The 13044-nt window shown below is 38.8% G+C and overlaps 1 protein-coding gene across 4 annotated transcripts in view; it reads left to right on the top strand.

Annotated features, from left to right (window-relative positions):
- The window catches only part of RNF144A (ring finger protein 144A), a 164767-nt gene that overhangs the window by 127684 nt on the left and 24039 nt on the right, over positions 1-13044 (top strand). For all 4 annotated transcript variants that reach the window (XM_072634284.1, XM_072634287.1, XM_072634286.1 and 1 more), the window contains one exon: positions 814-961. In XM_072634284.1, the coding sequence (XP_072490385.1) occupies positions 814-961 (148 nt within the window). The remainder of the gene's footprint in view (positions 1-813; positions 962-13044) is intronic.

Raw genomic sequence — 13044 nt, 5'->3', positions numbered from 1 at the left:
TGGGAATCTTTTAAGTCCTTGCATTGCAATGAAGTTCCAAGTCTACCAGAAAAAAACTCTCACACACTGTGGTCATTGCTGTGCACAAAGTTCTCCTAGTTCTGCTCCTTTTGCTCAGCATCAGATCATATAAGTCTTTCCAGGCCTGTCTGAAGTCTTCCTGTTCATCATTTCTTATAGTGCAATAGTATTCCATTACATTCATATACCATAATTTATTCAGGCATTCCCCAATTGATGGGCATCCCCTTGATTTCCAGTTTCTGGCCACCACAAAGATGGCTGCTATAAATATTTTTGTACATGTGGGACCCTTTCCCATTTTTATGTTCTCTTGGGGATACAGTCCTAGAAGAGGTATTGCTGAGTCAAAGGGTATGCACATTTTTGTAGCCCTTTGGGCACAGTTCCAAATTGCTCTCAAGAGTGGTTGGATCAGCTCACAGCTCCACCAAGTCACATGACTTCTGAGCCTTGGTTTCCCCATCTTTAAAAAAAAAAAAACAAAACAGTTTGGACTAGATGATCTCTAAGGTTGCTTTCCCTTCTTAAGTATAGATGCCTAAGAACCATATAAATGCCTAAGAACTATGCCTCACGTGCTTCCAAGTTACTATTCTGTCTTGCATAACCGGCCCTGGTGAGGTGAGTTGCATCTTATAAATATAATGCTTTAAACAGGAAAAATGGGGAAAAAGCATTCTAGAATTTGTACTTAAAAAAATGATATTAATGAAGATGTAGAATATAAATGAATAAAGAGTAAGATTGAGATGCCAATGCAGAGTAAACTTGACAAAATGTCTCCCGCAGCTCATCTTTCAAAATAGACGAGGAAGATGCACCTATCAAACGCTGCCCAAAGTGCCGAGTGTACATTGAACGGGATGAAGGCTGTGCTCAAATGATGTGCAAAAACTGCAAACATGCATTCTGCTGGTACTGCCTTGAGTCCTTAGATGTGAGTATGCCCCACCCCACAAAGCTAAGGCTACTTACCTTGGGTTTCCATATTCATCACTGAATGAAGACAAGTGCAGTGATATCATGGACAGTTTTTTTATTTTGAGATAGGAGATTGGGGAGGAAGGAGGTAACATTTTCTTCACCAATATCTAGTTATTTTTCTTTTTTTTTTTTGAGGTGGAGGGAAATTGATGAAATGGGACAGATTTTTTTCTCTCATTTTGTTTTTTTATAAATTATTTTATTTATTTTCAGTTTTCAGCAATCACTTTCATAAGTCTTAAATGTTCTCCCCCTTTCCTTCTTCCCCCCAAGAGGTCTTGCAATCTTATATGGTTTCTACACAATCATTCTTATTAAACATACTTTCACATTAATCATGTTGCATAGAATTAAAAAGAATGGGAGAAATCATGAGAGAAACCAAACCAAATCATAACATAAGCAAAAATAGTCTGCTTCATTCTGTGTTTCGATTCTATAGTTCTTTCTTTGCATGTGGATGGCATTTTGCCTCAAGAGTCCTTTGGGGATGTTTTAAGTCTATGCATTTTAATGAAGTACTAAGTCTACCAGAAAAATTCCTCACACACTGTGATTGTTGCTGTGTACAAAGTTCTTCTGGTTCTGCTCCTTTCACTCAGCATCAGTTCATATAAGTCTTTCCAAGCATCTCTGAAGTCTTCCTGTTCATCGTTTCTCATAGCACAATAGTTTTCCATTATATTCATGTACCACAACTTGTTCATCCATTCCCCAATTGATGGGCATTCCCTTGATCTCCAGTTTTTGCCAGCACAAAGAGAACTGCTATCAATATTTTTGAACATGTGGGACCTTTTCCCATTTTTATGATCTCTTTGGGATATAGCCCCCGAAGCGATATTGCTGGGTCAAAGGCTATGCAATTTTTGTAACCATTTGGGTATAGTTCCAAATTGCTCTCCAGAATGTTTGGATCAGCTCACAGCTCCACCATCAGTGAATTAGTGTTCCAACCCTCCCACATCTTCTCCAACATTATCTTCCTGTTTTGACATGTTAGCCAATCTGATAGGTATGATATGGTACCTCAGAGTTGTTTCAATTTCCATCTCTCCAATCTATAGTGATTTAGAGCATTTTTTCATATGACTATAGATAACTTTAATTTCTTCCTTTGAAAACTGCCTGTACATGTCCTTTGACCATTTATCAATGGGGGAATGACTTGTATTCTTGTACATTTGACTCAGTTCCCTATGTATTTTAGAAATGAGGCCTTTAACACTAGTTGCAAAAATTCTTTCCCAGCTTTTTGCTTCCCTCCTAATCTTGGTTGCATTGGGTTTGTGCAAAAACTTTTCAGTCTCTTATTTTTAAAAACAGAATGAAAGACCCCTAACCCACTCCTTTCACTGAGAATTTAATATGTGTAAGACATCAGACCGGACCTACAAAAAAACAAGATAGTATCATTTGGCCTTTAAGAGCCAACATGTAGTATACATGAAACTGTCAGATAATAACCGAATGATTCAGATAATCTTTTGGTCATCCTTGAAATAGCAGCTCATAGAAGGAAGAGAAGAAATATAATGTGAAATAATTAATAGGTACATGAGACACGAATTAGTGCTGAGTTTAGAAGAAAGAGGAGGGAGAGGGAGAGAGATGGGAACGGAGGGAGAGTGTGCAAGAACACAATGTGGGCTGCTCTGGTCAGGGAAGACTTTATGGATAAGGAGGAATTTGGCCCTAGGTCTTCAAAGTATTTATATAGGCAGATAAAATAGAGGATCAGAGGATTCCATTTAAGGCAGAGGGACTATAATGCAGGATCATAGCAATTAAAGCAAAAAGGACCTTAAAGATAGTCTAGTGCCATTCTCTTAATATGGGAACTGATGGGAAATTGAGAGCAAGAGAAGGCTGACTTAGCCGGGGTCACCCACATAGGGTAAGAGCTTTGAGGTGAAGCTGCTTATTTTTTTTTGGGCGGGGGGGGGTGGATAGTTTGGATAAAAACCCATTTATCCAAAGTAAAAAAATTCAGAGCTGGAAAGGACCTTAGATGTTATCTGGTTCAAGACCTTTTGGGGTAAGGTATGAAGGTCTCAGCTTCTGAAATTGTTTGCTGCTGAGATTGGACATAAAGGTGTCCCTGCCTCTATGGGTCCTATTCAAGGGATACATAGCCTGAGCAGTTTTCTGGAAGTTGATGGCTTGCACTCTGGAAAAGACAAACCTGTGGTGGAGGTTAGAGAAAGACCAAACAGGCACGAAAGGAGTATAAATAAACAATAATTTCCCTCGCATAACAGGCAAACAAGGCCAGGCTAGGCCAAGGGCAACAGATTTGAATATGAAAGGCCAGATTAAGTGGGAAGATTCAGGAAGATCTGGCTACAAATTTGAGTATGAAAAGCCACGTTAAGTGGTAAGATTACCATAGACAAGATAACTCCCAAGTTATCACTCTTCACTAGCATAACCATATTGTCTTAAACAAAAGAGATTTCAAACTTGAAAACTTACAACTGAATAGATGTACATCATTGTTTCACAGGCTAGTTTCTCCTTCTCTGATTACATTGACTCTGGAAGAAAAACTTTTAGAAATTAAGTTGTTAATAAGTTCAAACACTAAACTTTTGCTTAGGCCATGGAATGACTATGAATTCAGATTAAAAGAGCAAGATGTTTTCTGCTTTTATAGATCATTACATATTAATTTATCAATACATTGTCTTGAAAATGAAAATTTAGTGGGCTTTATAAGAGATTATTTTAAAATATTTCTTCTGAAAGTGTTTTCTTTTGTTTTCCTGATGTTAACAGTCACTATACTTTTATAAAGAAAATAATTTTGAAAACCTTTAAAATTATAGTTCTCTTTTTACTTTGAAACAAAAATAAACCTTTAAAATTAAAAATCCATAAAGCTTAGTTGGTATGAAAATGTCCTTAAGTGATATGAATGGCCAAGTATTACAACAAACCAAATTCTTAATTATCACAGAATTCCTAGATGACACAATGCTTTAGTCAAAAAGGTGCAATATATACTCTCACATTAATAACAGTAAGAGACTGATTACAGAAAAATACTGCTTATAAAATTCTTTTAAACAATGGGGCATCTTAGGTGAGTCTTAAGTAGTTTATTTAGATTGCTGAACATGTTCTAATTTCAGATAAAAATATTAGATTTCCCAGTAAGATTACACAAAAGGGGCTCACAAGTTTTGTTGGTCACTTACTATTGATCAAAGAAATTTGCTATAGAAAGAGAAAACAGGGACATGTGACATAGCAAATATGACAGAATAAAACATCCTTGCCTTTGTTTGAATTCAGATAAGAGTAAAATTCTCCAATTATGTAGTATTTGTTTCATAGCCAGACTCAGGAATAGTCAGGTGGGAAATATTCCCTTTGAGTAGCTTGTGGTATTTCTCTCAGATACTGATTGCAAACAACCACACCCAAATTCAAACTCAAAACAAAAATATTTATGGTCTCAAATGTCTTTCGCCTTAAACAGCAAAATTCATTCATCAGCTCAGAGCCAGATAGTCATTCCTATTCTCATGGAGTTACAGTAAACAATAAAAGATTTACCAGGACTCATATGCATAAGGGAATCCCATTAAGATCTTTCCTTTTCAAGTTTATGTGTAAAAGTCAATTGTCAAAAATTCTGTCCATGTATTACAATTTATACAAGTCCTATTCATTGTTTATAATTTGCATAAGCCAATCAAGTTTCTTTTCTAGGGTTGATGATGGTTTCCTAGGGGCCTTAGCAATTTTATAAAATAAAGGAGATTGGTACCTCACCCATTGTGAATGGGCACATCTAAATAAAGTTTTCATTCATTTCCTTTCTTTCTACATACAGTAATCAATTAACAATTTTAGGTTTAGCATTAAAATAGTAAACTTTAAAAATGATAGCCATATGGTATTAACTGAAACTTCTTTAACTGGCAAAGGTGAAAATACCTGGTTTTCTAAATGACGATTACAAAAACCAAAACACTATAAGACAAGGTTAGCAGGACTGATAAAATTTAAAATAACAACTGGTTTTACACAATTTTCCCAACATCTTTTAGTTTCAACAAAATTCAGATTAGAAATTGGTTTCTCTAACACTGTTTCTGGAGTGCAGGGGTTACTCAGTTTTGTGCACTTTAGAAGCACAACAGGAACACAAATTGTGAAACTTAGGTGTCATTAATTACATTTCCAAACCATCACATATAAATATTAATAGAAGACTGGGCTTACTAAATGTAGGGGCTGGTTGGCTTGTGATCTCCTACTGCTGTGGCCCAACCCCTACCCTCGGGGAGGGTAAATTAAATTCCCTGCTATTCTTTAGCATTCTCTTCCCTTGATCTAATCTGGAATGATAAGAGTTACAATTCACTGTAGTCCTAGCTGAATGATGAGTTGGGACTGCAGGGCAAAAAAAAATCTTAATGGTTCTAACCTTTACTCAAGTAAATTTTACTTCTGTGTCCACTCCTTAAGAACTTCTTTGAAAGAGAGGGCTTTTGAATCTATCAGCTGAAGTGAGGGAGACTTCTGGACAACTATCCAGTGGTGCCAAGTTCCCTTGGTTCTACTGGAGAGTTCAAAAGCTTTATCTCTGCGGAGGTGTCTTTTTCAGATCCATGCATTATTCCAATATGCCTTAGTGCCAAATAATATAACAAATCCTGATCTGTTTTAAACATGCAATTAGGAGTGACATGTTTCACTTAAAATATGACCAGAATACCTACTTTTTGGTTATTTCCCATTATACAAAAACTTCTCTTTTAGGTGAGGCATGAGATAATTAAAATGCTAGTCAGCCTGCCTCTCTGATGAGGGAAAAAGCTTCCCTGATTTCTTCTTGTCTTTCTCTCCACCTTCCCAACCTGGCCAGGGTTAGAAGGTAGAAAGAGAGAATTTTACCAACAACTTTCCAAAACTTTTATGCTTTCCTTAAAACTGCACATGCGTTATTTCCTTGTATACCTTATCTGAAACTGCCTTTAGCAATATAAGATTAGTTTCTCTCTTTCTCCCATACTCCTCCCTGATGCTGCAGTCATCAGAGAGAAGGGATGAGGGGGAAGAAAAGAGAAAACATGGGAAAGAGATTAACACACAAACACACTCACACAGAACATAGAGACAGAATACATATACAGACAATAAGAAAGAATTCAAAAAACCGAGAGAAGATTGTCAGAAATCCTCTGCACAAATTAGACCTATGGCTTGATTTCTTTTACTTTGTTCCAAACATACTTTGTGAAATTCAAATTTTCACATTTAATAATCTCCTTCAAGAATGATTTTATCTAAATTACACCAATCAGTGGGGTATAGGGCTGTCTCAGAAATGCTGTCTGGAAGAGACTGAATGTGAGGATTACTTGGTCCACAATTGATTGCCCCTTGTTTTAATTCCTGTAAAAATTTAGAATCCAGAGGGGTGAATTCTCTTGCAACTCCTTCTGCGTTAATGGGATCTGGGATTTCTGGAGGAGCATAGAATGGCAGCGGTTCTGTGGGAGCCTAGGGTTCCAGGGGTGCTGAGGCTTCCTCTGACCAGGAACCCACCTCTTCTTCCCCTTCCTCCTTTTCCACAACCACCTCTACCTGAGTGTTTCTGCCCTTAAGAAGTATCTGACCCATCGTTAACCTCTTATGAACAGAATCTGCCTTTTGCTTCTGTTAACACAGTAAGCTCTCCCCGTAAGCCTTTAAGTGCTGAGATTTTACTGTGCCTGCGAGAACCTCGGACAAAGTGAAATGCCCTTGCAGGGGTTCTTCGGGGCTTCCCCTTACCTTAGTTGCCTTGTCACAACTCTGAGCTCCTTTCCAGGGGGCCACTATCACCGAAAGACAAGTCCCTTTCCTGGATCATGTCCCTCTTCGGGCACCAGATGTAGTGGACGGCCTGCTGTCCCTACGTGGCTAGGTGATGTGGTGATGAAGAAAGACACGGGAGGTAGGAGAAGCAAAGACCAACTCCGTTTATTGATCTGAGGGTCCGGGTATTTATAGACAGAAACTGCAAGCCTAGGGGACATTCTGCTTGTCTCCTGCCCTAGTGATTTAATCAGTCTTATCTTAAAGACTGTGAGCCTAGAGGGCATCTATTTTACATATATCCCTTGTTTTCTGTAATTCTCTTGTTTGTCTCACAGGGACAGCAACATCTGGGGGGCATGGAGAGTCATTCCCGATGACAATGAGCACAGTGTCAAAGAACAGTTTCCCAGGCAGGTCTATCCTGATCTAGTCAACCGCACTCCACCCTGGCCCTCAACACTTCTTTCCTTGCTTTTAGCCTCCCCTCTCTTTTCTTTCCCCTTATTTTCCTACTGCCTGTAGAGATAGTTAGATTTATATACTTAATTTTGTTGTTCCCTCCTTGAACCAAATCAGATGAGAGTAAATATCAAAAAATGCTCATCTCTCTCCCCTCTTTCCTTCTACTGTAATATAATTTTGTGCCTCTTCCTGTGTTGTAATTTACCATTTTCTGCCTCCTTTTCACACCTCATGTTACAATCTCTTTGCACCCTTAAATCACATTTTTATCATTATTATCATTTACTTTATACCCTCTCCCTTTATCTATGTATCCCTGTTATATATCGTGATAAATATATAGTTCTCAAGATTAACAAGTATTATCTTCCCTTATAGGGATGTAAACAGTATGCCCCTATTGAATAATAAGTTTTATTTTACCCCTGTTTGCATTTTTATGCCTGTCTTGATACTTGTGTTTGAAGATCAAATTTTCTTTTGAGTTCTGGTCTTTTCATCATGAAGGTCTGGAAATTCTTTATTTCATTGAATGTCCATCTCCTTGCCTGAAATATTATGCTCAACTTTGCTGGGTAATTGATCATTGGTTGTAGTCCCATCTCCTTTGCCTTACGGAATATCATATTCCAATTCCTTCGATATTTTAATGTAGAAGCTGCCAGGTCCTGTGTGATCCTGACTGTAGCTCCTCAATGTTTGAATGGTTTCTTTCTGGCTGGCTGTAGTATTTTCTCCTTCACTTGATAGTTCTGGAATTTGGCAGTGATATTCCTTGGTGTTTTTAGTTTGAGATCCCATTGGGGAGGTGAACAGTGGATTCTTTCGATGACTATTTCACCTTCTGGATCTAGGACTTATGGGCAATTTTCCTTGATGATTTCTTGGAAGATATTTTCCAGGCTCTTTTCTTCATCATGACTTTCTGATAGACCAATAATTCTTAGATTTTCTCTCCTGGATCTATTTTCCTGATCAGCTGTTTTTCCAATTAGATATTTTACACCTTCTTCTATCTTTTCATTCTTTAGATTCTGTTTGACTGATTCTTGATGTCTTATAGAGTAATTAGTTTCTACTTGGCTGATTGTAATTTTTATCAGATTGTTTTCTTCACTTAGCTTTTGCATCTCCTTTTTCATCTGTCTAATTAATCCTTTTAAGGAGTTATTTTCTCCAGTTAGTTTTTGTACTTCCTTTTCCTTTTGTCCAGTTTTCCCAATTAGATTTTGAGCTTCCCTTTCCATTTTCCTTTTTAACGAACTGTTCTTTTTAGTGAATTCTTTTTTCACATTTTTAAAATCATTGGCCAGTTTTTCTTCTATTTCTCTAATTTGACTTTTGAAATCCTTCTTCAACTCTTTCAAGAGTGCTCTTTGTGCTTGCAACCAGTTCATATTCTCTTCTGAAGTTTCAGATGGGAGTACAGTCTCAATGCTGACCTCTTTGGTGTTCGTGTTTTGGTCCTTGTCCTCATGGAAAGATTCTATGTTCTTTTCTTTTCTGCTTTGCTTCTTACTCATGATGATGGTGATCACCCTTTTCCTGGCTTTTAAAATAAAACTCTGCTTCTAGGGCACAAAGGGCTCTGTCCTACAGTTCTTGTGCCTTGAACTGGAGGCTTTGTGTATTGTGGCCTCTGGTTCTTTCAGCTAGAAGCTAAAATGCTGCAGCTTACCTGGTGCTGAGCTGCCTGATGTGAGAAAGCAGAGGCCAGGTGAAGTCTTTCTGGGTTGTCCTGGAGCTAGCTGCATTAAGTGTGGGGGAGGGATGGTCTGGCTACAGCAGGTCACGTCTTCTGAGCTAGAGCATAGGCAAGCTCAGCGGTTGGTGATCCCATCTGCCCTAGTGTCTTCCTAATTCGCCTGGTGTGCTGAGACATGCCTGGGGTCCTGGTGTTGGTGGTTGCTGGCCCCACATCCCTGGGGCTCAGGATCTGCTCCTGGTTCACTGAGGTGGGGCTGTCTGGGACAGCTCTGGTCCTGCACTGGTTCCCTTCAGCCACAGCAAAAAGGACCCTCCTTCGTCATTTTCCTAGCCTTGAATACTAAGAGAGTATTTGCCCCTTCCCCTAATCCCACTGTTCCAGGCATTTTACTGGGGAAATATTTTTGGGTCTTTCAAGGTCAATAAGGGGATGGGGAGAGAACATTTACTGATCACTCTGCCATTTTGGCTCCCAGAAGTACAAGTAGGTGACTTCCAGACATTTAATCTGCAGACTGACAGTTTCTGGAGCAGCTGCTGCAGATACCTGGGGCTCTGAGGCTCTCCCTTGGTCATTTCTGCTGGACTCCTGTCCTGGGCTGATATGCTCGAGATTCTGCAATGTGGCTACTGCCTCAGACTTTCTGGAGCTTCCTGCTCATCAGGGACACTCTTGTACAGCCTGCATGCTGTGTGCTCTTCCAGCCCTATTGAATAGATCCTTCCTGTCAACCTTCCAATCTGTCCTGGGCTGTGAATCTGCCACAGTCTGTCTCCTGTTGGATCCTGCCCCTCCAAAATCCAGTCAGATTCTCTTTTTTTAGAGGTATCTGAAGGAGTTTGTCTAAGAGCTCAGGTAAGTAGTTGCCTCCACTCCCAACAGTTTTAATGAGTTCCTTAAGGCTTCTCTTTCCTGTTTACCTTTTCATGTTTCTCTTGGTTCTTGTATTTGAAAGTCAAATTTTCTATTCAGCTCTGCTCTTTTCAACAAGAATGCATGAAAGTCTTCTATTTCATTGAAATTCCATTTTTTACCCTGAAATATTATACTTAGTTTTGCTGAAAACGTGATTCTTGGTTTTAATCCTTTTTCTTTGACCTCTGGAATATCATATTCCAAACCCTTCGATCTCTTAGTGTAGAAACTGCTAAAACCTGTGTTATTCTGACTTTATTTCCACAATACTTGAATTGTTTCTTTCTGGCTGTTTGTGATATTTTCTTCTTGACCTGGGAATTCTGGAATTTGGCTACAGTATTCCTAGGAGTTTTCCTTTTGGGATCTCTTTCAGGAGGTGATCAGTGAATTCTTTCCATTTCTATTTTACCCTCTGGGTCTAGAATATCAGGGCAGTTTTCCTTGATAATTTCCTGGATGATGGTGTATGGGTGTTTTTTGATCATGGTTTTCAGGTAGACCAATAATTTTTAAATTATCTCTTTTTCCAGGTCAGTTGTTTTTCCAGTGAGATATTTCTCATTGTCTTCTATTTTTTCATTCTTTTTGGTTTTGTTTTATAATGTTTTGGTTTCTCATAAAGTCATTTGCTTCTATCTGCTCCATTCTAATTTTTAAAGAATTATTTTTTTCAGTGAGCTTTTGAACCTCCTTTTCCAATTGACCCATTCTGCTTTTTAAGGCATTCTCCTCTTTGGCTTTTTGGACCTCTTTTGCCATTTGAGTTAGTCTATTTTTAAAGGTGTTATTCAGCATTTTTGGGGGTTTCCTTTAGCAAGCAGTTGACTCACTTTTCAGGATTTTCTTAAATTGCTCTCATTTCTCTTTCCAATTTTTCCTCCACCTCTCTTACTTGATTTTCAGAATTCTTTTTGAGCTCTTCCTTGGCCTGAGACCATTGCATTTTTTTTTTTTATCATTTTTTTTCATTTTTTTTTTTTTATTTAGCTTTTAACATTCATTTTCACAAAATTTTGGGTTACAAATTTTTCCCCTTTTCTCCCCTCCCCCCCCAAACGCCAAGCATTCTAATTGCATTGCATTTTTTTTTTTGGAAGTTTTGGACATAGAAGCCTTGACTCTGATGTCTTCCTCTGATGGTATGCTTTCTTCTTCCTTACCCAAATGGATAGAAGAAAATACCTGTTCACCAAGAAAGTAACCTTCTATAGTCTTATTTTTTCCCCTTTTTTGGGCATTTTCCCAGCCAGTTACTTTGTTTTTGAGTCCTTTGTCAAGTGGAGGGTATACTCTAGGGATCTGTACATTCTCAGTTCCTCCAAGGTGGCGCAATCAAGGAAGAAGAGTTTACTCCTCTCCTGGCCTGCACTCTGGTCTGGGAGCAATCACAAGCACTATTTTCTGCCTTGGAACTGTGAGTAAGTTTCCATCTCCACAATCATCACCAGCTTCACCATGCCAGCCAATGCTCCTCTTCACCCAAGGACAGCCACTCAGGGCCAAGATACAGATCAGCTGCTCAATTTGCCCCAGGGTCTTTAGACAGAGGACTCCAAAAGTGGACGTTGCTGCCACTTGGGGCTGGGGTTGGGACTGGACCATGGTCCCCTCTTACCCTGGTGAAAGAACTTTCTTACAGATCTTTGAAGCTGTTTTTGACATTTATAGTTTGTGGATTGAAAAATCTGGGAATCGCAGCTGCTACGTGTGATGCCGCACACTGATGTCTGCTCCAATCCCATCCTTGCTGTGTGGCCCAGGCTGTGCTACGTTCTGAGCCCAGTGCAATAGACCTTTCCTGTCAGCCTTCCAGGCTGTCTTGGGCTGGAAATCTGTTTCAGTCTGTCAGTTTGTGGGTTTTGCTGCCCTAGAATTTGTTTAGAGTCATTTTTATTAGGTATTTTATGGGCTATGGGAAGAGAGCTAGTGCAGGTCCATCCTTCTACTCTGCCATCTTGGCTCAACCTCTAGAATTATTATTCTTGAGCCAGGAGGAATCTCAGAGGTTACCTAGCCTAACTCCATTTTATATATGAGGAAACTGAGAACCATGTACTTTTCCCATATTACTAAGCATTAAGAAGCGATTTAAACTAAGACCATCTGACTCCAAATCCTTGACTTTTTGCATTGTATCATGTTGATAAGTGCATCAGAGAGGGGTAAACCAAATAACCTATTAAATCTAAAGAGAGAAAGTATTTCTTGGGGACAGTCATGGAAAGGTTAATAGGGAAGTTGGTATTTCAGTTAGTTTTTAAAGTATCTCTGGAGGTCATGTTGCTTGGTGGACAGTCAACTTTAGAACTGACGTGTTGAAGTTACACCTCTCACATACACAAGCTTTGTCACCCTGGAAATTCTCCCAGTTCAGTAAGCCACTTGGTTTGAATTTGGCAGAGAAGGTGTTGATCTGCACTGGTGGAGGCAGTTTTGTGACTTCCTTTCATCAATCAAATCACGAGTCCAGTTCCTATTCTCTTAAAGGATGCTAAAGATTGTAGCAGGCAGAACATGCAAGAGGACATTCTACGCATAGGGGCTGCCTGCTTGGGTGGAAACTTCAAGTCAAGGTTTATAATAATTCAGTTCACCACACAGTCATTAAGTGCTAAATAAATGCTAGACATTGTGCAAAACAAAGACAAAATAAGTATTCTCTACACTGAAGGAATTTTTATTCTCTTTGGAGTAGGAGCTGGGAGATGGGAAGACATGTATGTAGAGAAGTACATAATGTATACAAAGTAATTTAAGGGGGTAGTGTCAAGAAAGGCATTACCTTTTATTATTACTTATAAGTGGTAACACTTGAGTCAGGCTTTGAATAAATCTAAGGATTTCAGGAGGACAGAGGGACAGCCTGTACAAAGGCACAGACTATACAAAGCAGGGATGTTGAGCAAATTGTTTTTATTGTGATGTTGCATGTATGGATAGTAATGAGGAGTCTATGTAGACAAAGATTGGAACAGGATTACAAAACAGAAAACTCTGATTTGGTTGGATCAGTAAAGTACATTAATGGAAACAACATGATAAAAGTGCTACCAGATTGTGGAATTCCTTAAGTGCCAGATATTTGAATTTTATTTGGTAAGAAATGAGGAATCCTTGAAGACTTTTGAGCA

This window comes from Notamacropus eugenii, chromosome 1 (genome assembly GCF_028372415.1).
Source record: "Notamacropus eugenii isolate mMacEug1 chromosome 1, mMacEug1.pri_v2, whole genome shotgun sequence".
NCBI lineage: Eukaryota > Metazoa > Chordata > Mammalia > Diprotodontia > Macropodidae > Notamacropus > Notamacropus eugenii.
This window is presented reverse-complemented; position numbering and strand designations above follow the sequence as displayed.